Genomic DNA, 26,502 nt, shown 5'->3' on the forward strand with positions numbered 1-26,502 from the left:
ACAATGTTCTGTCTGTGTGTATGTCTGCAGGCCAGAAGAGGGCACCAGACATCATTACAGATGGTTGTGAGCCACCATATGGTTGCTGGGAATTGAACTCAGGACCTTTGGAAGAACAGGCAATGCTCTTAACCACTGAGCCATCTCTCCAGCCCTTTTTTTTTTTAATATTTATTTATTATACATACAATGTTTTACAACTTTTATAATTATGTGTGTGAAATATGCTATGAGTGTGGATGCATTGTGCAAAGGTGTCTTCTGGAGGTCAAAAGACAATTTTCAAAGGGGCAGTTCCCTTCCTTGAGGCAGGGTTTCTCGTTTCTACCATGCTGTGTATTTCAGTCTGAACGAGAGCTTTTGGGTTGAGTGAGTGTCTTGTTCCTCTTGTCTCATGCCAGAATGCTGGGTTTGCAGAGGCTTGCCACTGCATCTGGTTTTTATTTAGAATAAGATGCCCCATAAGTCTTGTGCATTCCCCATTCGGTGGCTGTTTTAGTGGGAGGGGTTGGGATGTGTGACCTTGTTGGAGGAAGTATGTCACTGGAGGTGGGCTTTGAGATTTCAAAAGACCCCTGCCATCCCAATGTACTCTTAATTCTCTGCTTGTGAATCAAGATGTTCACTCTCAACTGTTACTGCCATACCTTCCTTCATCCTTCATCATGGACACTAACCCTCTAGAACCATAAGCCCAAATAAAGGCTTTTTAAAAAATAAGTAGCCTTGACTATGGTGTTTTATCACAGCAATAGAAAAGTAAGACAGTGGGTTCTGGGGATGAAACTTAGATTATCAAGTTTGTGTGACAAGTACTTTTTCCCACTAAACCATCTTACTGGTCCTAGATATATATTTTCAAAACCAATAATTGAATAGCAGGAAATAATACAGGTCTTCTATGAGCTTAGTGGAGTACTGGATGCTGGAAGCTTAGTGGGGTATTGGATGCTGGGAGTTTAGTGGGGTAATGGATGCTGGGAGTTTAGTGGGGTACTGAATACTGGGAACCAGTGGGGTACTGGATTCTGGGAGCTTAGTGGGTGAGTACTGGAGGCGGATATTTGTGAGGGATTGGCTCTTCTTGGCCCCTTGGCTTGCTGTGTTTTCCATGAGGTAGGGACAGCAGAGAACCCTTCATGTTGTCTTAGTGTTTTGTGTCAGAGGGTAAAGAGTCTGTAATAAATTGAATAACATTTGCCCCAATTTCATGCCTACCTGTGATGGTTCATCTTCTCAACCTGATTGGATTAAGGGGCACCTGGGGAATCAACAAGGAACCAATAAGTGTGTATATGAAGGTGTTTCCAGAGAGAGTGACAGAACCCCATCTTACAGGCTGGGCATCCTAATGGAATAGAAGAGGGAAGACAGGTAGGGTGGATATTGCTGCCTGCTGTGAGGTCCGGGGCTCCTCCAACATGCTACACTGCCATTCTGTCCTGCTGAAGTATGTGGAGCTAAACGACCATGGATAAGATCCCTCAGAAACCATGAACCCAGAGTCTTCCTCCTTAAGCTGTATGCATCAGGCATCCCATCACAACAATGAAATCTGAGCCATGCAGCCAGATCTAAGATCATGAAGTCAGACTGAATTGAGGCCCTACACTCAAAGGTAGGGATGGGAGCATCGGAACCAACCAAAGCCCAAGGAATTGAACAAAGCAGAGGTACTCTGCCTATATATAGCCTTGGCAGGGAAAGTCCTAGGGACCCCTTGACTTGACACTGGGTTTTTGTGGTGCTGACTTCCCAGTTTGTGCTCACTTTTTGTGGTTGTTCTACGACATACATACAGCCTGGCTTCACATGTGAACTAAGGCACTGAAGGAGGACATGGTATCCCCTGAGGCCAGTGTTCTGACAAATGCCCTAGTGAACTTCTCACTGTTAGGATGTCAGGATGTGGCATGTGAGCTGAAGCAGAAACTCATGGGAGACAGAGTGCAGGGTGTGCCACACACTGTCTACCCCACCAAGATCCCACAGCTGGAGCTGAAGTCAATTCCAAAGCCATTGTGAGGGCTCTACAGATCCACTCCAAATTTACATTGTTTTTGAGATAGAGGTCTTATTTAGCTGTAAATACAACACTGTAGCCAAGGATGACCTTGAACTTGTGAACCTCCCATCTCCACTTCCTCCCTTCCCCCAGTGCTGGGAGCCAGATGTGCCCTACTGCACCCAGTTTACACGTAAGTTGGGACAGAACCCAGGGGCTTTGTGCTTGTGAGGCAAGCACTTACCTAAGCTACATCCCAAGACAAATTTATAAGTATTTTGAAAATGCTTCTCACTAATGGACCAATAATGTTTCTTCTAGTTTATCTTAGGAAAAAAAAGACAGAAATTAGATGAAGGTTTATCTCTTCAGGGTGTTGACCATGACTTTATGTGGGAAAAGGTGGGCAGGCTAGATGTCCAGTGGTAAGGCAGTGGTGAGGCAGATGACAGAGTGTCCATGGGATGGAGTACTAAGCAGCCATTATAAATATTTATGAAAAGTGTTTGATGTTAACAGAGAGCTTTTAATGATGTAGGAGGAGCCTATGTGGTATAATATTAACTGAAAAGAAAGCTGGGCATAAAATGTTTCAATATGATGTCAACATGACAAAGAAATGTATGAGAAGACGTCAAGGAAATATGCCAAAATACCAGCGGCCACTGGGAAAGTTGTGTGTGTTTAATTTTTTTATATACTTCCTGTACTTTTAAAATAACTTCCTGTGCACACAAGTTATGGCCATAATCAAGAAAGAGGGAAGAAATTTAAAAATGCTCTGTGTGTTTTTCATTTTTATTTTCTCTGATGGATAGTTTGCACATCAGTAAATTTTGACTGGTGCTAACTACTTAGGCCAATCACAACACACATATACGCACAGAGAGGTCACACAGGCTGTGCCAGGCTGGCCATTGCAAATGTACATCAAGTTACACAGGAGGAATTGTGGGACTGGCTCAAACACGCCACCAGATGGCTGGGACACAGTTGGATCACACTTCCTCTCCTGCTGCCTGTCAGTTATTCTTCACTGAGATGTTGGGCCAGCGGGTGACCTCTCACTGGTACTCCCTGCAGCAGCCCTCAGTGGGTGAAGAGGATGCTGGTTGGCATCTGTTCTGGATCCCTTTCTTGACCATTCGACAGTGGCACCTGCAGCTCTCTGCAAACTGGTCCAGTCACCGGATCTGCTCTTGATCACTCACTCCTCCTCACCCCATTCCACTGTGGGTTGGACATGACAAATTGAGAAAGAGCCTGGAGCCTGGCAGATACACACCTGATATGAACTATGCCCAGATACAGAATGGGAGGGAGCAGGAGGCATAAACCCAACACCATACACAAGCTCAGCCTTCACAGACAGGCCAGTGTCTCTAGGAAAATGATTACAAAGGAGCCTAAGAGATGGGTGGACTATGTGGAACCCACCAGGCTACAGTCACTGGGAGAGGACAAACAGGGAACAGGACTTCTATCTGACAGCAAAGCTGGGAGGGTGGATAGGTAATGGGTCCAACATGGTGCTAGATTATTGAAGTTCACAGCTATCCACACCCGGGGGTCATGCCCCTTTCCCAGTTTGTTCACGTGGTAGGTTAATGAGGGTTTACTGTTTTAAGGGTGGTTGGATAACTGACGAGACAGACTCCTGGGTTGGGCATGCTCTGGGAGGGCCATGCGACAGTGAGGGGCTCTCTATTGCTACACTCTGCACAGCAGTGGCTGGGCCCACCTGCCATGCCCATGGCCCGTGATAGCAGTCATGGGCTTGCCTTCAACCCCTTCTGCCTTGGAAATCTCTTAGACCCCTGTAAAATGGGGGCTATGAGGACAAGAGGGTGGAAGGGATGGTCCCCATGGTTCTGGGGCACCCCACGTAGGGGTTACATGATGTTACACTGGGTGGCCCCACAGCAATCCTTGATGAGTGCCAGGCCTGTCTTGGCCACTGTTGGCTTGCTAGGTGGGGGATCTGCCTTCTTCTCTGCCCGGGAGCCTGCAGGAATGGAAAAGCAGAGGGAAAGAGAGAAAGGTAAGGAGAAGAAATCCCTGACCACTGGCAGTCCAACTCAAACCCAACCCATGACCAGGCCTTAGTATGGGGAATGGCTATGCATTCTATGTTCAACATTCGTGGACTTTCTTGTCACTCATTCCTCGTTCCAAGTGCATCTTGAGTCTACCTCCTAGTCAGTCCCTCTCATCATGTTAGCTTCCAGGCCTAGTGCAGGGTAAATGGGAAATTCTGTTCAACGCACTTTAACTCAAGGGTTCACATCTTTCAGTTTAGGAAAATGCTCATGTTATCTTTTCAGAATGCTCTCCTGATCATCCTCCGTTTTATCCCCTCAGAATGCCTATTAGATGTAAACTAATTTGTCATTCTGTCCTTTCTCTTTGTAGAAGCTATTGTACTTTCCTCTTTGTTCTGTATCCTGAGTAATTTCCTCGGGACTGCCTTCCATTTTGTGAAGCATGCTTTCAACTGTGTCTTCTTATTCAATCCTTTTAAGGTTTTACTTCCACGGTAGTTTTATTAATGAGGCTAATGTTTTTGCAAGTCTATTTACATTTTTCATAGCATTGTTCTATTTCATCTTGGGTTTTGTTTCTTGTCTCTTTAATAACTTTAATATACTTAGTGCACTGTCTCTTCAAGATCGTTTTCTTCTTAAATCTTTTTTTAAAAAAACTTTGTAATTTATGGTGTGCACACAGATGATTCAGGAGTACATGATGTTGAGGGCAGAGGACAATCGTGTGACGTTCTCTCCTTTCACATTTACATGGGTGCTGAAGGTCAAACTCAGGCTATCAGGCTTCTGTAACAAGCCTTAATCTATTGAGCCATCTTGATGTCTTCTTCTATCAGGTTCTTGGGAAGTCATTTTCTTTGTTGCATCTGCTTTTTCTATCATGGTGATTCATCTTTTCATGGGTTTAAAAAATTTACTGTCAGGTAATATTCCTGGTGGTTGTTACCTAAGGAAGACTGTGTGAAGGATGTGTGCATCCTCTGTGAGAAGTTCTACAAGTTCAGTTTTTTTGTGCCACCCGTTACTGACCTGTGGAAACAGAATTGTCAACTGTGGGGAATACAGAAAGGCTCCCTTGTATTGGTCACTAAAACCACAAGGCAGATGGCCTTGACTAAAGTCATTTTCCTCACAGGACTGTCTATTTGATATTTTATCAAACATGAAATATAAGGACCCCCACCTAATAGCATGGTGAGAGGGCAAATACATGCACCTTCTAGGTAAGAACATGGCTAGGAGAGAGAGAGAGAGAGAGAGAGAGAGAGAGAGAGAGAGAGAGAGAGAGAGATTCTTTCCATAAGTTCTGTTCCTCTAGAGAACCCTGCCTAATGTAAGGAAGAGTCTGGCATTACCTTGGAGTTGTCAAGCTGTGGTTCTCAGGTCTGGACCTTGGAGAGGGCGTGTTTATTAGAGTATGAATTTTCAAATTGATTGGATTGAAAAAATGTATTTAGTAAAGCCTAAGTCTGGGTGTGTCTGTGGTGGTATTCCAGAGAAGATTAGAATTGAGGCTCTGGCCAATCAGTGGTGTCATTCCACGAAGGCTTCTTAATGTGATAGGATCACTAAGGTAGAAGAAGGTAGAGGGGAGAGGAGCTGGGTTACTGGGATGAGCCTTTGGGGGTACACTTTATTCTGGCCCCTTCCTATGGCCTTTTCTCTCTGATTACTAGACAGGTCAGCTGTTGTTCTCCATCACGGTGGCTGACACCTCTGAAGCCAGGAGTTCAAATAAGCCTTTACTCCTTCAAGTTGTTCTTACAGGTCCAGTACCCAAAGGCAATGTGCTCGTGAACACGTACATGAGCTGTGGGGAGAGAGAGACGGGTCTAACAGGTCTTCCAACAACTCCTTCCTGTTTTCTGCAAAGTCTAAATTTAATAAGGTATGTACTTTTTTTTTTTTAGCTAGGGTCTCAATATGTAGCCCTAGCTGGTCTGGAACTCTTAATGTATGTCGACCAGGCTGGCCTTGAACTAACATGGATCCCCTTGTCCTTGCTTTCTGAGTGCTGGGATTAAAGATGTGCACCACCAATATCCAAGGATATCCACTTCTTTGTGTTTTTATTTTTCCTTTTGGCTTTTTAAGACAGGGTTTCACTGTATATCAGCTCTGGCTGTCTTGGAACTAGTTCTGTAGATCAAGATGGCCTCAAACTCACAGAGATCCACCTGCCTCTGCCTCCCAAGTGCTGGGATTAAAGGCGTGCGCCACCATCTCCTGGCAGAATATCCACTTCTTACAACTGAAAGAGACCTCATTAATGTAGCAGTTAGAAGTATCTGCCAAACATTACATCAAAAAAGAAAAGACATTGACACCAGGAGCCATGATCACTTTAACATCTGGTGGACAGGAGGTATTTCCAAACTTGTCTCATTAAAAACTCTTTCTGCTTAGGGTATATCATAAAGCTAACAATTATTCTGAGAATTGTGTCTCTGGCTCTTCCAGATTCCAGCCCTAATAGCAGCTGGAACTCCTGAAGGCCATAGTTGCCATCTTATTCTTAATGAAACACATCAGATTGGAACTATGGAAGGACAGCTGTTGCAGGACCAGCTGCTTACACTTGTGGACAATGATAGCATAAGGCTCCCGGAACCAAAACTACAAAGACAATTGTAGCAAATCATTAAACCAAGCATGGAGCACGTCAGGGTACGGACCTTGGAGACCGCATGAGCTGCAGACCCCACCCCCCCCATTAGCCTGGCCCTCCCTGCTTCCATCCCATGCTTAAGATGTGTATCTTATAAAATGTGTCTTATGCCCCTACCCTCACTTGTTTAAAATCTCTGTCATAGGAAAGGGGACCATGCAGGCACTCACTAGCTGAAGATTTGGTTACTTTGTCTAGAGGTTTTAACTTGATCCTCAGGAAATCAGCCATTTCCTTGTCTTCTTCCTGTTCCCTGGGAAGATGGACATGGAAAAGAGAAGAGGAAAATAAAGTCAGCATGGAAAATGCCAATGGTGGCCAGAAAGAGGCCAAGCATGAGCTTGGGGAGTGACGTGTAACATTATTGTGTAACATGTACATATGGCGACTGGCTCTGTGTTAGGTGAACTCTATCTCTAACGAAGACACACACTTCTATATAGATGCTGACCCAGAGTGAGACCTCAAGACAGAAAGAAGAACATGTTCCTTGCTGGGGTTCAGTGAACTGGGAAGCACCCTGTGCCTTCAAGCTACCCCAGACACTCTGACTCCTACAAGGTTCTAGGCCCGTCTCAGAGAGAAAGTCACCTTTGCCTTCAAGGCTACCAAGAATAAAATGGGGTTTGTGTAGCCCAGCTGACTCTGGGAAAGTTCTCAGAGAACACATGATGAAGTAGCCGCCTACATGGAGAGAGACTCCGAAGGCTTTGTTCTGGGACAAAAATACCCAAGACACACAGCTGCACCCGGACCTCGCACCCTAGTTGTACAGCTGCAGAGCCGGGGGGCTCCATGCCGAGATTGGCAGGTACAAATGGACAGGAAGCAGCATGAGGGGGGAAAAAGGGAAAGTGTGGGAGAAGCTGTCCTGGGGGCAGGTGTTTGTCCATGTTGACAGAAGTTTAGATGTAGCCAGACCATGTTTGTCCTCTAACACTTGATGAATTTCTCCCTGCCCACCTGCCTAGACTTTGAGGGATAAAATGGTGTTTCTCTTGAATATAAAATAGGTTCTGAGGTCAGAAAGGTTTGGTGTCTGGGGAGCACGGCAGAGGCCAAGCCTGTTAGGTAAGGCCATAGGTCCCAGGAGCAGACAGTGGGTTTTCCGGGTGGTGCAGGGAGCAGAGGCTTGGGATCTGATGGCCTAGGACCCACCTTAACCGTTCCACCTCAGCGTCATCCACCAGGAAGTCTCTCTTCTGCACCAGTCTGTGAATCTTCTGGATTAACTCATCCTCTCTCTGCTTCTGCAGCTTGGTCTTTTCTTTTTCTGGGAGGAAGAAAACAGTGGGGCAGCTATGATGGTGCTTGCCTGCAATCCCAGCACTCGAGGCTGAAGCAGGAGAGTGCTGAGTTTGAAGTTAGCCTGGGACAACATGTGAGATCCTGTCTCAAGACACAACAAAACAGTCAGTGAGTGGAAGCAGTGGAAGCCCTGAGTCTGAGGGGATAGGATTGGACCTGGGACTCTGCTGCTTTGTTCACTGGTGAACTTGAAGAGGCAATATGACCGGTTTTGTGTTTGTTTGCGTGTAGTCTGTGTGCTCACTCGTGTGTGCATGCAGGTGGAAGCTAGTGTTCAACAATGGGTGTTGTGCTGGAGAGTTTTATGTCAACTTGACCGAGAAGAGAACCTCAGTTAAGAAAATGCCTCCCTAAGACTGGGCTGTAGGCAACCCTGAAGGGCATTTTCTTAATTAGTAATTGATGGGAAAGAGTCAAGCCCATGGTGGGTGGTGCGACCCCTAGGCTGATGGTCTGGGTTCTCTAAGAAAGCAGGCTGAGCAAAGCCACGAAGATCCAGCCAATAAGCAGAATTCCTCCATGGCTTCTGCATCAGCTCCTGCCTCCAGGTTCTTGCCCTGTTTGAGTTCCTGTTCTGATTTCTTTTGGTGATGAACAATGATATAGAAGTATAAGCTAAACAACCCCCTGATGGAGGAAGGTCATTGGTTAAATAAAAAAGAAACTGCTTGGCCCTCATAGGTTAGAACATAGGTGGGTGGAGTAAACAGAACAGAATGCTGGGAGGAAGAGGAAGTGAGCTCAGATGCCATGCAGCTGCTCCCTGGGGCAGATGCGATGAAGCTCCAACCCAGGATGGACGCAAGCTAGAATCTTCCCGGTAAGCACACCTGGGGTGCTACACACATTATTAGAAATGGGCTAGTCCAGGTGTGAGAGTTAGCCGAGAAGAGGCTAGATATAATGGGCCAAGCAGTGTTTAAAAGAATACAGTTTGTGTGTTGTTATTTTGGGGCATGAGCTAGCCAGGCGGCCCAGGGAGCTGGGTGGCAGGAACGCAGCCCGCAGCTCCCACTACAACCCACCCCCCAAGCATCTTTGCTCATGGTGTTTCATCACAGCAGCAGGAATCCTAACTAGGACAGGCGTTGTTCCCCAGGTTCTGTCTAACATTTTTGGTTTGTTTGCTTTTGGGGCGAGGGGGTGTGATGTGGGATTCCCCTCTGTATGCTGTGAATATGTTTTATTACCATTGGTTAAAAAGAAGCTGTTCTGGGCCTACGGCAGTGCAGAACAGAGCAAGGTGGGAATTCCAAGCAGAGATAGAGGAGAAGAGAAAGCAGAGTCAGAGATACCATGTAGCTGCTGAAGGAGAAAGATGTCTGCCCTGGAACCTTACCAGTAAACCATGAGCCTTGTGGTAAAATACAAAATTATAGGAATGGATTAATTTAAGATGTAAGAGCTAGCCAATAAGAAGCCAGAGCTAATAGGCTGAACAATGATACAATTAGTATGGTTTCTGTGTTATTATTCAGGTCTGGGCGGCCAAGAAATGAATGCACAGTCTCTGCCTACAGGGGTGTTGTTGGTTTTAGAGACAAGGTCCTGGTTGTCCTGGAACTCACCAGTAGATCAAGATGGCCTCATACTCACAGAGGTCTACCTGCCTCTGCCTCCCAAGTGCTGGGATTAAAGGCGTGCGCCACCACGCCTGGTTTTGTTTGTGGTTTTTGTTTTGTTTTTTAATGTGTATGTGTGTGTTCCTGAAGGTATCTGTGGAAGCCAGACATACATGTTAATGGTCAGTCACCTTTTAAATGATCAAATTCTTTAATGTGCCCAGAACTATTCTTTTTTTTTAATACTTATTTACTTATTATGTATACAATATTCTGTCTGCTTGTATGTCTGCAGGCCAGAAGAGGGCACCAGACCTCATTACAGATGGTTGTGAACCATCAAGTGGTTGCTGGGAATTGAACTCAGGACCTTTGGAAGAGCAGGCAATGCTCTTAACCGCTGAGCCATCTCTCCAGCCCCAGAACTACTTTTATAGTCATGCTAAGTACAAATGTAATTCATTTATAGTGACAAGTTTTATTTAGCTTCCTGTATATATTTTCAAGATTAAGCCTAAAGCAAGTAACTAAAAACAAGTAAAGGTTTGTTTAACTCCGTATACTTAATGGATAATGGTCCTCAAACTTTTCTCAGATCTGCTGAATTTGGTGTTTAGTGTTTAATGAGAAAAGCTTCCCATGGTAGAAAAAAATGCCAGTTCCTATCAGCAAGGTTTCCAAAGAATATGGGACACAGATGACTCCACCTGACGGTGGTAATGCTAACCACTGGGCAAAGAACAGCCACATGCCTTACCCTCTGCCAGAGCCCTGCCCAAACTGTAGACACTTTTGGATTGACTGCCCTACTTTGCCTTATCAATGTAAGTCAACTGTTCCAAGTTCCTCGTCTACAGGAAAATTCCTCAGACCTTCTGGGTCTGGCAGCCAAAGGCTGAGGCTGCCTGTGCAGCCGCTGGGGTTGTGATGCGGTCCTGTGTGACTGACAGCCCTGTGTGACTGACAGCCCCGTGCAGCAGCTGAAGAGTGATGCGGTCCTGTGTGACTGACAGCCCTGCGCAGCAGCTGAAGATGTGATGCGGTCCTGTGTGACTGACAGCCCTGTGCAGCAGTTGCAGATGTGCGGTCCTGTGTGACTGACAGCCCTGTGCAACCGCTGCAGATGTGCGGTCCTGTGTGACTGACAGCTCTGCGCAGCAGTTGCAGATGTGCGGTCCTGTGTGACTGACAGCCCTGCGCAGCAGTTGCAGATGTGATGCAGTCCTGTGTGACTGACAGCCCTGTGCAGCCGCTGCAGATGTGCGGTCCTGTGTGACTGACAGCCCTGCGCAGCAGTTGCAGATGTGATGCAGTCCTGTGTGACTGACAGCCCTGCGCAGCAGTTGCAGATGTGATGCAGTCCTGTGTGACTGACAGCCCTGTGCAGCCGCTGCAGATATGCGGTCCTGTGTGACTGACAGCCCTGCGCAGCTGCTGCAGATGTGCGGTCCTGTGTGACTGACAGCCCTGTGCAGCAGTTGCAGATGTGATGCAGTCCTGTGTGACTGACAGCCCTGCGCAGCCGCTGCAGATGTGCGGTCCTGTGTGACTTACAGCCCTGCGCAGCAGTTGCAGATGTGCGGTCCTGTGTGACTGACAGCCCTGCGCAGCAGTTGCAGATGTGATGCAGTCCTGTGTGACTGACAGCCCTGTGCAGCCGCTGCAGATATGCGGTCCTGTGTGACTGACAGCCCCGTGCAGCAGCTGAAGAGTGATGCGGTCCTGTGTGACTGACAGCCCTGAGCAGCAGCTGAAGATGTGATGCGGTCCTGTGTGATGGAGGTGGGTCATCTTTCTATCTGTTGTTTCATTGGTTAAGTAATAAAGAAACTGCCTTGGCCCCTTTAATAGGACAAAAATTAGGTAGGCGGAGTAAACAGAACAGGATGCTGGGAGAAAGAAGCCGAGTCAGGAGTCGCCATGATTCTCCCACTCCAGACAGACGCAGGTTAAGATCTTTCCTGGTAAGCCAGCTCGTGGTACTACACAGAATATTAGAAATGGGTTAGATCAATTGTAAGAGCTAGCCAATAAGAGGCTGGAGCTAATGGGCCAGGCAGTGATTAAAAGAATACAGTTTCCGTGTAATTATTTCGGGGCATAAGCTAGCCATGTGGGCGGCTGGGTGCCGGGGACGCAGCACCGCCGCCCTTATTACAACACCTGTGTGACTGACAGCCCTGTGCAGCAGTTGCAGATGTGCGGTCCTGTGTGACTGACAGCCCTGTGCAGCAGTTGCAGATGTGTGGTCCTGTGTGACTGACAGCCCTGCGCAGCAGTTTCAGAGGTGATGCAGTCCTGTGTGACTGACAGCCCTGTGCAGCCGCTGCAGATATGCGGTCCTGTGTGACTGACAGCCCTGCGCAGCCACTGCAGATGTGCGGTCCTGTGTGACTGACAGCCCTGTGCAGCAGTTGCAGATGTGATGCAGTCCTGTGTGACTGACAGCCCTGTGCAGCCGCTGCAGATGTGCGGTCCTGTGTGACTGACAGCCCTGCGCAGCAGTTGCAGATGTGCTGTCCTGTGTGACTGACAGCCCTGCGCAGCCGCTGCAGATGTGCGGTCCTGTGTGACTGACAAAGACCAAGACCTCTGCCTCCTAATGAAGTCATCAATATCACTGTCTAGGTAGCGGGTAAGTCTCTCTCATTTTAATCGCTACATAGACCATTTGGATTATACTTCCTCCTGCTATAATTCATTCTTTTCAGATCTCTGATGGTGTTGATGGCTAACTATAGCTTTGTCAGTTTGGCAGCGGCAAGTATCAGCTCCTCTCTGCATGGCTGCATCTGCCTGGTCAGTTTATTTCCTTTGTAAAATCTGGCCTCACTTTTCTAGAACCACTAGGTTTCCTGCTAAGAAAGACAGACACAGAAACAGTTTCCCTTGCTGACTTCACTTTGAAAGAGATAAATTCACAAAACAGGTTTCAACATAATCTTTACTATTCTTTTATTTAAAGGAACTTGCTTTGCAGTGACTACTCTGAGTAATCAACCACTTGTGTCTCCTGGTAATTGATTAAATGGAAAAAGAAAAGTTTTGATGTTTATTTAAGTGGTGTGGGGGGGGTCTAAGAAAGTAATTTTGTTTATTTGTCTGTTTAGTTGGTTTTTAAGATAGGGTTTCTCTGTGTAGCTATGACTATTTTGGAACTTGCTTTGTAGATCAGGTTGGCCTTGAACTCACATAGCTCCATCTGCTTCTGCCTCCCAAATGCTGGAACTAAAGTTGTGCACCACCACCATCTGGCTTGAAGAAGGTTATCTTATGGTGTGTAATTGTGAGTTGTAAAGGAAGTGCTTTAAGATATGTAAAAAATGAGAAATGTTTCAGATTTTTCTCTCATTATGATGTTGTTATATTAAGACTTCGAAAGTTCAGTGTTTTAACAATAACCAATGGAGTTCTGGTAAGAACTATCCTTAGTAAAGCACTGACTAAAGTTCTCATCGTGTTGAAAACATCTCTGTCTAATCTATGTATTCAACCATCTGGACAGAGGAAAAGGTGTTCATGCTTTTAATCCAGAATTATTTTTTGGGTTCTCAAGCTTTTTCTATGACTCAAAAGCGTGAGTCAACTGCTTTTTCTACAATGTGAATTTCAGAACAGATTACTAACAGTGGTAACACTAACATAGCTAAAACTGTTACCTCTTTTTGTAAAATTAAAAAATTCTTGTAAGTTTCAGGAAGTCATAAGACTTGGATCTACCTGTCACAGGTCAAACAGACTCCAGATAAGTACCCTGTCAATCAACAGCTCGGGTTCCCCTACTTGCCTATTCCTGAGATGGGATCTCTCTCTCTCTCTCCCTCTGTATCTCTGTCTCTGTCTGTCTTGGGACTTCCCTCAGCTCCAATTATCAAGAACACAGATCCAGAAATTTTAAATGTACACCTAAGACAAAAATTTCCCTTGCTGGGCAGTGGTGGCACACATATTTAATTCTAGCACTTGGAAGGCAGACAGCCTGGTCTGTGAAGTGAATTCCAGGACAGCCAGAACATAGGGAAACCCTGCCTTGGAAAAAAAAATTCCCCTAAACTCCTTAACCTTCCCTTTAGTTCCTAGTTTATATCTATCCCAACAGATTCCCAATGAACTGCTCCAAAGCTGCCTGTAATGGGTCAGCACCAGTGTTCCTTGGCACCTATATGCACTTCACTAGCTCCCTGGTGATCTCACAGAACCTGAGCAACAAGCAAAACAGATATCCCTCAGCCTACACTCCTCTCTCCTTTCCCATCCTTGACACATTCCAGCCTTCCTGGACCCAAAACAATGCCTTAATTTCAGCAGGAAGTAGTTACAGAAGAGATTGTCACCTCTTATCATCAACAAAAGGCTGTAATGGTAGGTTTCCAAGACACTCTGGACAAATGGCTGACTGAGGTGTCTGTTAGCATTAAAGCAGATGCTGGCTGCCAGGTTGGGTTCTCCCAGCGTCACAAGTCCTGGCTCCTCCCAGCACTTCTCACCCCCACCCCTCCCCTAAACCTCTCCAGCCCATGGGTTTTGCTTCTATTCCCCCAGTTTCTCCTTTTCTATATAACTCGGCCATTTTGGCTTTGCCTGCTCTCTTCGCTCCTTTAGTTCCTGTGGGCTCTCTTGGTCCGCTTGACCCGTCCCTCTCTCCTCTCTTTTCTCTTCCTCTCTTGCTCTTCTCCCATCTCCCTCCTCTCATGGCCTGGTCTATTCTGCTGACCATGTTCAGCCTGAACTCTTCCAGATGTCTCTGGCTGTTCTCTCCCTCATATCTACAACAAAAACCTTCTCTCAATTTACCTTGGAACGGTTATGCCCTTATTTTTACTCACTTTGCATAAGAAGACTACCTCACTTATTGTACCACACACCCTGGTCCTTAATGCTCCTTCATGCTTGCTTCTACGTTTTATTTCCTCAGCTAGGACCACCATCTATCCTCCCTAAACTGGTTTCCCTGGCCCATAGCTTCTGTCTCACCTTCACTGTCTGTGCTGGGGTAGTCTACTTGCCCTCTCTGCCCAGCTGGGTGTATTCCTTGACTACTTTGAGCATCCAGTGTTTTGCTATAGATTGCTATAGAGTTCTTGTAAGTTGCTTGTTTGGTTAGTTTGAAATAGGCAGCCCTCATAATCAGGATACTTATGCAGCAGCTTTTCTAAGTTCTGACATTATTATTATTTATATATTATTATAACATTATTATTATTATTTATATATGACCCTGAATATCCTCTTGTATATATTAAATCACTTCCAGACTGCCTGTAATATGGGACATGTACAGATAGTCAGTAAATATGCACCAGCCATGCCAACCAGTTCCAAGTTTTAGGAGAATAAATCAAGTAAAACACTTGCCAAGGTCAAGTTCTTGAAGCTGAAGCTGTGTCTATTAATAATCCTCCCTTAGCCAAACTCTTACACACGCTGTCAGCGACATGAACTGAGACAGATGCATGATCCAGTCAACAGGTGTGATGTTAGAATCAACTGAAAGGAGAGCTGCCTAAACAACCATAAGGGGTTCTCTTAATCAGGTTATTGGAAGTGGGAAGACTGACATCAAATGTGGTTGGGACCTTCTTGTTGCAGCACAGATAAAGGTTGCGAGAAAGAAAACTTTGGGTTTTGCCTATTGTGTATCAGTGTTTGTGAAGTCATCTACTTTGCTTCCTGCTGCTGTGGCTGTTACATTCCTTTGTAGATCTCAGAACCAGATTCTTTGACAACCACTGACTCTACAGTAATCTGCCAGACCGCCAGGGACATATTGGGACCACTGAGGCAAGACTGAGCAGCAACTGGCCTCTCAGCCTCTCCAGTGTGCAGAGACCAGAGAATATCATGTAAGCCAACCTAATTTTAAAATCCCCTTTAAATACATATTCAACCTATGGGCTCTGTTCCTCCAGAGAATCCTGACTAATGTAACAGGCATTTGACTGGTTATTCCTTTGAGAAGCAGAAGGCCCATGGGGGCACCTAACCGAGAGTGTTTTGGGGAGGTAAGTCATTTAGGAGGACAAGGGATCAGATAATCAACACTGTTGACAACTGATGTAGATTTGACCCCATTATGAAGCCTGTGACCACTCCACTCTCCCTGTTCCCACACATTAGAAACATGGCGGTAATGGATCTGAGCCAAAGTGTGCATTTACCTCGGGGATAATTTGACTTGAGCAGCTTTATCGTATTTTTGAAGTGCTGAAGTTCAGAACCTGGTCCCTGCACATACTAGGAAAGTAATCTGCCATTGAACTGTTCCTCTTAGTCCCTCAGGAGATTGATGTTAAGTATATGACTCTTCCACATTCAGAGAAAGAAAAATTGAGTCTTGGGGGGGAAAAGTGGCTTGCTTGAGGTCAAAGGTGGCCCTGTCTGACATAAACTAATGCTTACCTTGTTGTTTGAGGTGTGGTCTCAGTCAGTAATCCAGGCTGGTTTTGAATGAGTGAGCCATCTTCCTGCCTCCTGCCTCCCAAGTGCTTAGATTATGGGTGTGTGCCACCATACCCTACATAGACTTGTGTTTAAATCTTGGAGCAACCACTAGGAAAAGAGACAACAACCTTACTCCTCCCAATCCCGTGAATACAGAGGGCAAGTGAGGAGCCCTGGGCAGTGGCTAAGAAAGGATGCAGTCACTCACATTACCTGGGATAGCGACCAAGTTCTGCAACTCCTGCTTCAGGTCCATGATGTCCTTGCAGAGCTGAATGTCATCCATCCTGTCGGGGAGGGGGCACCACAGGAGACGTTACTTCAGAAAACACACCTTGGCATCATCCTGGTTTGAACCCAGGAGGCTGGTGAGAGTGGTGCCCCTTCCAAGGGCTATGCCGACTGCTTAACTTGGTTGAAGGAGGCATGGGTGATCAGTGACCAGCCTGTTTCTGGATAAGTCTGGGTAGTCATCGCTTTTTTTCCTTGCTGTGACAAAGTACCTCCCAAGAATTAACTTAGGGGGAGGGGATGGTTATTCAGGACAATAGTTCTGGGGACTACAGTCTACCATTGGAAGGAAGGCAGGGGACCAGACGGCTCTGTAGCCACGTGAGTCTGGAAGCTCCTTTTATACAGTCCAGGCCAGGAAACAGAGCACTTGGGTAGGAACCTGGCATGTAGAACCCTCTGCCCCCACAGCTAGCCAGACCCCACATCCTCGAAATTGTAGAACCTTCCACAACAGTGCCACCAGTGTTTGGCCAGAAGTGTGACCCCCAGCCCCTTGTTTTTGTATGGTGTATTTATCTCTCACTACCGTGAGGCCTCTGAGCTTCTTCCTGCTAAGGTCTTTAACACGTGTAATGATTATACCCACCAGTGACCCATCACAAATGTCCGTGTTTTCCATCCCCCTCCTAGCATCCACGACCCCAGGACCAGGGCAGGGATCCCAGGCTTTAGTCTACATCTCTTGATGCCAGAGGCATCCCAGGAATTTTTCAAGACTTGGCTTAGAACATCCTAGCAGGCTACCTTGAATGAGCCAGGGCTTGCCAGAAGGACACAGACTGCCTACTGCCTGTTGGTTTGTAACCTTAGTAGTTCCCTAGACCTTAGCACAGCTGACCCCACGATGGAAGTACCTTTCAGGCCATAAAACTCATCATGTAGATAGCACCACCTGAAAAATTGTAAAAAAAAAAACTGTGAGGTGAAACAAACCCTTTCCCCTCCAAGCTGCTTTTGATCACAGGGTTTATCACAGCAATAGAAATCCTAACTAACATCTAGCAAGACTAAACAAATGCCCACATTCACACATCAGAGCTATTTGGCTTGAAGATGCAATAGCCTGAGAATGTGAGACTTCTGCTCAGATGATAGAATGTCATTTAGGATCTGTTATAGTTAACACTGAACCTGGAACTCACTGATTGGGTTAGATTGGCTGGTCTGTAAACCCCCAAACCCCCCTTGTCTGCATCTTCCCTGCACTGGAACTACAGGCCTGCAGTGCTACACCTGGCTTTTTCACGTAGTAGCTTGGTGACTGAACTCAGGATTTTATGGTTACTTGGCAAGCAATCTGCTGACTAAGCCATTCCCAGCCCCTTCTCTGTAGTTTTTTATTTTCATTTTTACAATAAATTCTTGTTATTTAAATTTTAAATTTGTAGTATTACTACTACTACTACTACTACTAATAATAATAATAATAATAATAAATGTGTGTGTATACATGTATAGTATTAGAGATGGAATTCAGGGCCTTGGTCAAACTACATAAATGATTTCCCATTGGGCTACCTGACCCACCCAGCTCCTTTCTAGATAACTTTGAAAGGTTGTACATTTTTAATTGCATGGGCCGCTCCTTTCTTTGGAGACCAATATAACCACAGTTGCCTCAGAAGAACCTCCTCCATTCCCTGTCCTCTTCTGTCTCACCTTTAGCCAGAGTGCTTGGGTTCAAGCCTGTGAGCTGTGGGACCACATCTTCCCAGTCTGTGACCAAACCTTTCCTAAGTCAAAGCACCTTTGCCTCTCAAACTAATTCCTGTGTAGCCTTAAAAACAGTCCAGGGCCTCCTTCTGGAACCTTCCCTATGCTCCCAGGCTGGTTCAGTTCCTTTCCTTTCATGGTATCCCAGCTTTTGTGTTCACCAAACAGAATGTGCCCTCCTTAAAGGGACCTGACTTCTGTTTCCTGCATGGCACACTTCAGTCAATATGTGATCTTTTAAGAAAGAAAGCAAGCAATCAGGTGGGCATAGAGAAGAGCACACATTCCTAGATTCCATCAAAACAAGACTTAGAGCTTCCAATGCAAGTGGAAAATCTCAAATCCCATGAGCGAGACACCAGGAGGGTAATGACATCTATCGAAGGTGCTAAGTCTTTTGAGAGAAACCCAATTAAACACTGGTAGTTCGGGTGATGCAGCTTTGCATTCTGTCAATGGCCTCCCCTGGCCTCCCATGGCCCATTACCTGCCAAGACTTACTGCCAATGCTGTCTCCCTTCCACACCCTTTATCCCTACTCCCAAAATTCACCCGTCTCTCACACTGAGACCAACAAAAGCTAACACAGAGCTGACAATGTCCTGCCAGCCTGTCTCTGGTCCCAGCACCGCCTAGTGCAATGCTTACTGCCTATAAGGACACACATTCTCATTCTCACTCTCTCAGCCAAGATCATACAGCTGGCATGATTCTAGAGAAGATGATAAGCTGGCACAGTTGCCACTGGAACACTGCGTGCAGATATCACCCAGACAGCTTCCCCCGTCTTTGTTCCGTTTTTGTGGCCCAGAATCAGGTCAGGTGTGGTCACATACCCACCCAGGCATATCTCTGAGAATTTGAGACTAGTCCAGTCTACATAGTGAGTTCCAAGACAGCAAGAACTACACAGATGGATCCTGTCTCTAAAATCAAGATAAATAAATAACTAAGTGAGTAAAAAATCAATGCCCCAGGAGTAAGCCTGGGAGGTGGGTTTTCTTGGCAGGGTTGAAGATACTTCAGTCCCATTCCTCATTTTCTATTATCATTCAAAACCTCTTCACTGTGTGAAAAATACTTTTGACATAGGTAATAAAATACTTTCCCCAATTTTTTTTTGGGGGGGGGGTCATGTAACCTAGGCTGGCCTCCAACTCCTTTTATAGCTGAGGCTGGCCTTGAACTCCTGACCCTCCTGCTTCTATCTCTCAAGTGCTGAGACTGTAAGGAGGGTAGCCAGGCCCAGTTCTGTCTTGTATAATATGTAAGTGAAACATTTGGTAGAGAGTCATGCTATTTTTAAAACTGATTTGTATCACACAAATCCCAAGTTAAATAATTTGGGCTTGGGCTGGGCATGGCCGAGGGACGGAGGAAAGTAATCTCAGCTGCAGGATGGCAGCTGTCCTGCCCCCTCCCACAGGATCAGGAGCCTGCCCCCGCCAACGCCCAGAGGGTCCCCTCTGAAGCCCTCAGCTGTCTCCAGCCACCTCCTGCAAGTCTCATTAGAGCTGCTGCACCAGCAGATGTGGGAGTTTATGGGGCATGAGGTCCTTGTGCTCACAGGCAAGCACTGGAGGAACCAGAAATGTTAAATACCAAGGGTGTTGCATCAAAGGGAGAGAAGGCTGGGAGTGGAGGTGACTTTAGCCTGGTGATGTTTTACTGCCTGTGTAGCTGAGAGCACATCAAATCCTCCGCAGACCCTTTCTATGAATTCAGTTTTCTTAATCTATGAGTTCTTCAAGAGTCTGACCCCACGTTGTTTTTGTATTTGGGAAGGTGCCACATGCACTTTACAAAGAGTTTTGATGATCATGTCTTAAGCTTTACTGTGAACGTGGGTTTGCGCTAATTATCACCTGGGAGTTTCACCAAATCATAATGTGCTATGAATGATGTGGGTCAGACTCCTGAAGTCTGAACCAACACCTACTACTGAGTCGTGCGGAACTGGACCAGCTTCTTCTCTCTGACTGTTACCCTGTTACTCTGACTGTTCTTATCTCTGTGACTGTGGTGGTCACAGAGACCCCACATGAGGGGAATATGGAAAAGGTTTGAGAGAAGGTAGTGGGAAGAGCTGGAGGAAGGAAACAATGGGGAAAGGGATTTAATTCTATTTCAACTAAAATGTATTTTGAGGACTAGAGAGACGTCGCAGCTCTTAAGAGCACATGATGCTCTTGCAAGGGACCTGGGTCCAGTTCCCAGCACCCACACACTGGCTTGCAACCATCTGTCACTTCAACTCCTTCTGACTTCCACAGGCACTAAACACACAGGCGATGCAAATACATACATGCAGGCAAAATATTAACACATTAAATAAATGAAGCCAATTATTTTTTTTTTAAAAAGGTACAGTAGAAACAAATTGAGAAGTGCAAGCCTGAGAGGGGTGTGAGGGTAGGGAGAAGGAAGTCAGTAACCAATCAGAGTCAGGATATGGACATTATTATGGTTTGAATATGGCTTGTTTCCTGAAAGTTCATGCTCTAGAAACTTGATCCCATAATCTAAAGAAGTTAACAGTGAGTGAGACTCTGAAGAGGCAGAACACAAAGGCAGTGATAGGGCAAAATGACCCTGGTAGGAAAAGGTTAGTGCTAATTCTTGGGGAGTGGGTTGGGTCTCAGGGTAGCTGTTGTTCAAGACTGAGCTGGGTCTCTCTTCAGTGTCTTCCTCTCTTACCCTGTGACCCCTAGGACTGTCTCACACATGCTTGTACCATGTGATGCCATGTTCTGCCGTAGTCAGAGATCCCTCAACAGACACCCATCTGTGACCTAGCAGTAATCATGAAACAAATACACTTCTCTTTAAAAAATATATTATTCACTATTGGGTATTTTCTTATAGCAATAGAAATCAGATGAAGACAGATGTTTGCTGGTTTCTTTACATTTAACAATGCTCACATCTTTGTCTAGGTTCAGACATGCTTGTGAAATAGTTTCATTTTTGTTTTAATTTATCACTATCTTGGCAGGGTCTTGTGTGATGTTGACAACCTGCAAAATTATCTGTGTTTGTTAGAAGAATGCCTTGGTATATCCTGACTGTACTTTTCTCTTTCTCCTAATGTGAAAAGCAATTTCTACTCATCCTAGAAGAACCCTAGAAGTCATTCTGGAATTCTGAACTATGGGGACTGCTCTATTGTGTTTCCTTAGTAGCCAGCATGGTAACTTGCACTCTGCAACTGCTCAATGAATTAAATCACCAGCAGAGAGAACTCACTGGACCCTGGTGTATCTGTGCTCCACTGAGGTGGTTTTCATTTTCAAGATTCAAGAACACTTGTAAACATGTTATTAATTAGGAGTGTTGCAGCTCTGACTAAACTGAGGATTTAGGTGGGCCATAGGTGGACACACGGGTGTTCTTTAAGAGGGAGATGGGGAGCTGAGCTCCCAAAGTCCAGTTGAAGAGAGGGAGGAGAGAGGATATGATCAAAGAGGTCAAAACCATGATGGGGACACCCACTGAAACAGTCTACCTGAGCTAATGGGAGCCACTAACTCCAGTCGTAGATGGAAGGAACTAGCATAGGACCAAGCTAGACCCTCTGAAGGTAGGTGACTGTTGTGTGGCTGGGGCAGACTGCAGGGCCATGAGCAGTAGCATCAGGATTTGTCCCTGCTGCTTGTGCTGGCTTTTTGGAACCCATTCTCTTTGGATGGATATCTTGTTCAGCCTGGATATAATAGGAAGGGCCTTAGTCCTTCTTCAGAGTAAGGTGTCTTGTCCTCTCTGGGGAGTGGATGGGGGTGGGGTGGAAGGGAAGGTATGGGAGGAGAGGAGGGAGTGGGAGCTGGGATTGGTATGTAAAATGAAAAAAAGGTAGCTTGTTTTCTTTTTAAAAAATAAAATAAAATTTAAAAAAGACATTTTTTTAAAAGAAGAGGGAGATGGGACACACAAGAGAGAAGTGAAAGATGGATTTAAAGAGGTAAAGTGAGGACTTCAGGAAGGAGCTGCAAGCTGTGGGAGCCAGCCATGATAAGCTAAATGTGAACAGATTGCCCAAAGGAAGTTCTTTTTTTCCCAACCATTATCACCTGCCAGTGTAGGACTCAGCCATAGATAAGTAGGAGGCCTGAGTCTTAGTAGTTTACCCTGAAGCAATACCTGGTTGCAGGAAGAACCACAAACTGAGATTACCTGAGCACCACCCAAGAACAGATCATCCAAAGGAAATGCCTAACGCTGAAGACAGGATCACCTGCCAGCACACACTCACCAGGACACCCCTAGACAAATGTCAGCCAATCAGGGGTCCTGAACTTCAGAAATCCCCCACTCCCAACTATAAAAACCCATCTCTAACTGAGCTTTCAGTTTATTCCAATACGTTAGACATGCAGAGTGTGCAAACTTGCATAAAAATAAAGGCTCTTTGCTTTTACATAAGGGACTCAATCTTCTTATTGACTTTTGGGGGACTTTGCAGATTTGGGCATAACACAAGCCAAGGAAAGCAAGTGTTGTGAGATGCTATTCTGAGTATAATGGCCATTGCTGTCTTCTCTCTTTTTATGTGTGTGTGGTGTGTATGTGTGTGTGTGTGCGTGCACACATGCGTGTGGTGTGTGTGTGTGCGCGCGCACACAGGCATGTGCTTGCGTGTTTGGAGACGCTCCATGTTTATACATATGTGGAGCCCAAAAAGGTTGGGTATTTGGCTCAATTGCTTCCCACCTCCATTGCTGAGACAGTTCTTACAGAATCTAGAGATGGCGGCCAGCGAGCCTAGGAATCTGTGTGGTTCTGTTCGCTGGTGTTGGTGTCTCCATGACCAGCTTTTACGTGGGTGCTGTAATCTGAACTCTGGTGGCCACAGCAAGCGTTTTATCCACTGAGTCATCCACTATGACCATTTTAATCAGGGCAACTGGGTCAACCTGTAAATGTCCCTCAGGATGGAACCCTTTGGGATTCCCCCATAATAAGGTGGGAGGAAGGTCTACCTGAGATCCTGCTCCGTGTCTCCAGCAGCACCTCCCAGCTGTACCTATCTGCCCGGATACCGGTGGTCTCAGGTGGTGCTGGAATGCATGACGTACACGGAAGGTTACCTGAAGAGACCCAGCTATGCCACCCCGAGTGAGTGGTCATCTATGCCAGTGGGAAACTTTTCAGGGGTAAGTAACCCCTCACCCTTGCTTCTGTAAAACAGGCCTAATAAGTTTGTTGATTCACCAAGCTAGCTTAGTAAAATAGTTTCTTTGGTCAGCTGGGCACTGTCTGGGGTGGGTAAATGTTTGGTCATGTCTCCCCAGGAAAAGTTCACACAACAGCAAAACCCAGAGCTGCAGAAGGCAGGAAAGGCTCTTGTCCAGGAGCCTCTCAGCTAAGAGAGGCATCGACTGCGAACCAGGGCGGTGATTGTCAAGACTTCTGGCCTCCAAAACTGTAGAGAGAACAAATGGTCATCGCCTAAGACTGGGTCTCTCTCCACCGAGAGCTGGAGTGGCACTGTCCATTGCTGAAGCCTAGGCATGCCCTCCCCTGCACAGAGAGCCATGCTGCTCACACGCACTGACCCCAGGGCAGCTTGAGATGGGTCAGTCTGACAACTGGAGAAGCAGGAAGCTGAGAACTCACCCACTCACTAAATCTTCACTGAGAGCCAGTACTGGGTTTGGCCATATATCTGGGGCCCTGAACATTGCCACTAATGCTGAAAACAATGAGTGTAAATGGCTCAATACTGGTGGCCCTTGTTGAGATCAGCATCCAATAAGAGACTGTGGAACTCATATCAGACTTACAAACACAGACAGCTTCTGAGAAGAGGATCAGGTGCTGGGGAGATGGTTCAGTTAATAAAATGCTTGTCCCACAAGCATGAGGACTTGAGTTTCATCCCCAGTACACATGTAAAAATGTCAGGCTTGGTAGCAGGTACCTGTAACCCCAGAATGTGGAAATGGGGACAGGAGAATCTCTGGGGCTTGATGACTAGCCATTCTAATCAAATTGGTGAGCTTAAGGCCAAAGAGAGACCCTGCCTCAAAGGTGGTGAACACTGTTCCAAATGTGGATGTTCTCTGACCTCCACATGCACCAACTCACATGTAAAAGCACACATTCATAAACACACTAATAGGTACTTCTGGCTTCCACATGTATATGCACACATGTACACCTGCATATACCTGAACACACACATACACAGAAGCAGAGTGATAGTGCTAAGGCTGGGCACAGGTGGGGAAGGGTACAGGTGGCTTCCTGCAGCGAGAGGAAGTTCACTGCCACCGCTGTGATAAAACGCTGGGCGGTTTATAAACAATAAGGCTAAAAGCCCAGCCTACATTCAGAATGGGTCTTCATACCTCAATCACCCAATCAGAAACTCCCTTATGGGCATGCCAAGAGGTGTGTCTCCTAGGTGACTCTAGATTCTGTCAATTTGACACTGTAGATTAACCATCACAGGCACCAATTCCTATTTAATCATCAAAAGTCCAAACTTTAATGCCTCCCCCATCCCCAGAGGCTCCCTCCCATCCCCCCAGAGACTCCCAACCTATCCCTGGTTGTACCCAGTTAAGACCATAATGCTGTAGGAAGTCATACAGCCAATAAATAGCCTTTAAGTTACCCACTCACTGGGGCATGGCCTCATACTATTTATGCCCATGTAAAACATGCATCTGGCCTATTTTCTGGTGCAGGATTTGGTTTCTGTTCTCCGTTCCAGCAGAGGATTCTGATGTGTGAGTCTACCCCTAAATAAATAACACTCTATTATTCTCAATTCTGAGCTAGTGTGGGATTTGTTTGAAGCATCCTTCTTAACCAAAGAGGAAACAAGAGGTGGAATATGGAAGAGAGGTAATGCCATGTGATAGAATGGAGATGAATATCAATGGGTAAATTTAAGTTATAAGAACTAGCTAGGAACAAGCCTAAGCTATAAGCCGAGCTTTCATAATTAATAAGAAGAATTCTCCATGTCATTATTTGGGAGCTGTCTGACAGGACAGAAAAAGACTTGTTACACAATTCCATTGACCCAACACTCTTGTGAAAACGGATCCATTTATTTGGATAAAGATAGCCCCCTGGCCATAAGCTATATATTCTTTTTTTAAATAAAATGTTCATTGGAGTTTTACTTACATGCATGTCTGTGTGAGGCTGTCAGAAGCCCAGGAACTGGAGTTACAGACAGGTGTGAGTTGCCATATGGGTGCTGGGAATTGAATCCCAGTTCTCTGGAAGAGCAGTCAGTGCTCTTAACCACAGAACCGTCTCTCCAGTCCCAAATTGCACATTCTTAAATGGCTAAGAGAAAATTTTATGCTAATTTTACCAAAAATGTTAAAAGTTGAGGAAACTGTGTTTGTAAACTATACACAAAAGGAGGCAGATAGCATATATAGTTGGTGGAGTCACAGAGCTATAATGGGCTGGCACCCTGCCCCAGGGTAACTGCTCTGTGATGCTTAAAGCATTGCACCATCTCCTCCTGGCTCCCTCATTTCCTTAGAGCTAAGTGGTACAGCGAGCTGGTTAATTGTTTATGTAAATTTTATTTTATTTATGTGATGTCCAGAGTAAATGCCTGTATTGTTATAGTCTTTGATTTTTGTGAATTTCCGTCTTTTTACAAGTCTTTTATCTATCATGTTTTTTTGTTTACTAGTGGCCCTGGTGTTATTATGAAGATGGGGCAAGTTAGGGGGACAAACAAGATGACCACGATGACATCAAGAAGTGCTAATTTTCCAAAGCCACAGAGAAACCCTGTCTCAAAACAAAAAAAACCCCAAAAAACAAAGAAGTGCTAATTTGCATACAGTATCAGTTTTCTATTCTGAAGGGCACCAAAGTCAAATCTAAAGATGCGGGAACCATGAGATGCTGAGGCAGGATGATTTGTGGGAGTTCAAGACCAGCCTAGGTTACTTAAGGACCTGTCAAGCAAGCAAACGTGTGTGGCTGTCCTAGAGTTGATCCCTTTGCAGAGAGGCTGGTAAAAGAGGTCTCAGCTAGGACATTAGTGCTTCCGTCTCTTGTGAATTTGAATCTGTGTATGCATGTGAAGCTCAGGGGGAACCTTGGGTGTCCTTCCTCATATACCATCCACCTTATTTTATGAAACAGGCTCTCGCATTGACCTGGAGCTTACTGATTAAATTAAGCTGGATGACTGGTAAGTCTCCTCTTGTCTCAACCTCCCAGGGCTAGAATTTCAGACATACCACCACCAGCACCACCAGCACCACCAGCACCAGTAGCACCAGCATCACCAGCACCAGCACCACCAGCACCAGCACCACCACCAGCACCACCAGCACCAGCACCACCTGTGGTCCTCGTGTTTCTGCAGCAAACATGTTACTGTGCACCATGTGCGTGCCTGAAGCTGGTGTGTATGCATGAGTGTATATTATTTCACCATATAACCAGGCTATAATCAATTTGTGCTTTCTACTGCTATAAGAT

General features: G+C 45.8%; 1 protein-coding gene across 1 annotated transcript in view; it reads right to left on the minus strand.

Moving 5' to 3' along the window:
- Positions 1-2,172: 2,172 nt before the first annotated feature.
- Positions 2,173-26,502, minus strand: part of Bmerb1 (bMERB domain containing 1) — an 89,650-nt gene continuing 65,320 nt past the window's right edge. The window contains exons 3-6 of the mRNA XM_057774125.1: positions 16,243-16,316; positions 7,877-7,991; positions 6,889-6,971; positions 2,173-4,010 (exon numbers count right to left, since the gene is read on the minus strand). Coding sequence (XP_057630108.1) covers positions 3,898-4,010; positions 6,889-6,971; positions 7,877-7,991; positions 16,243-16,316 — 385 coding nt within the window. The 3' untranslated portion in view covers positions 2,173-3,897. The remainder of the gene's footprint in view (positions 4,011-6,888; positions 6,972-7,876; positions 7,992-16,242; positions 16,317-26,502) is intronic.

This window comes from Chionomys nivalis, chromosome 7 (genome assembly GCF_950005125.1).
Source record: "Chionomys nivalis chromosome 7, mChiNiv1.1, whole genome shotgun sequence".
In the NCBI taxonomy this organism is placed as follows: domain Eukaryota; kingdom Metazoa; phylum Chordata; class Mammalia; order Rodentia; family Cricetidae; genus Chionomys; species Chionomys nivalis.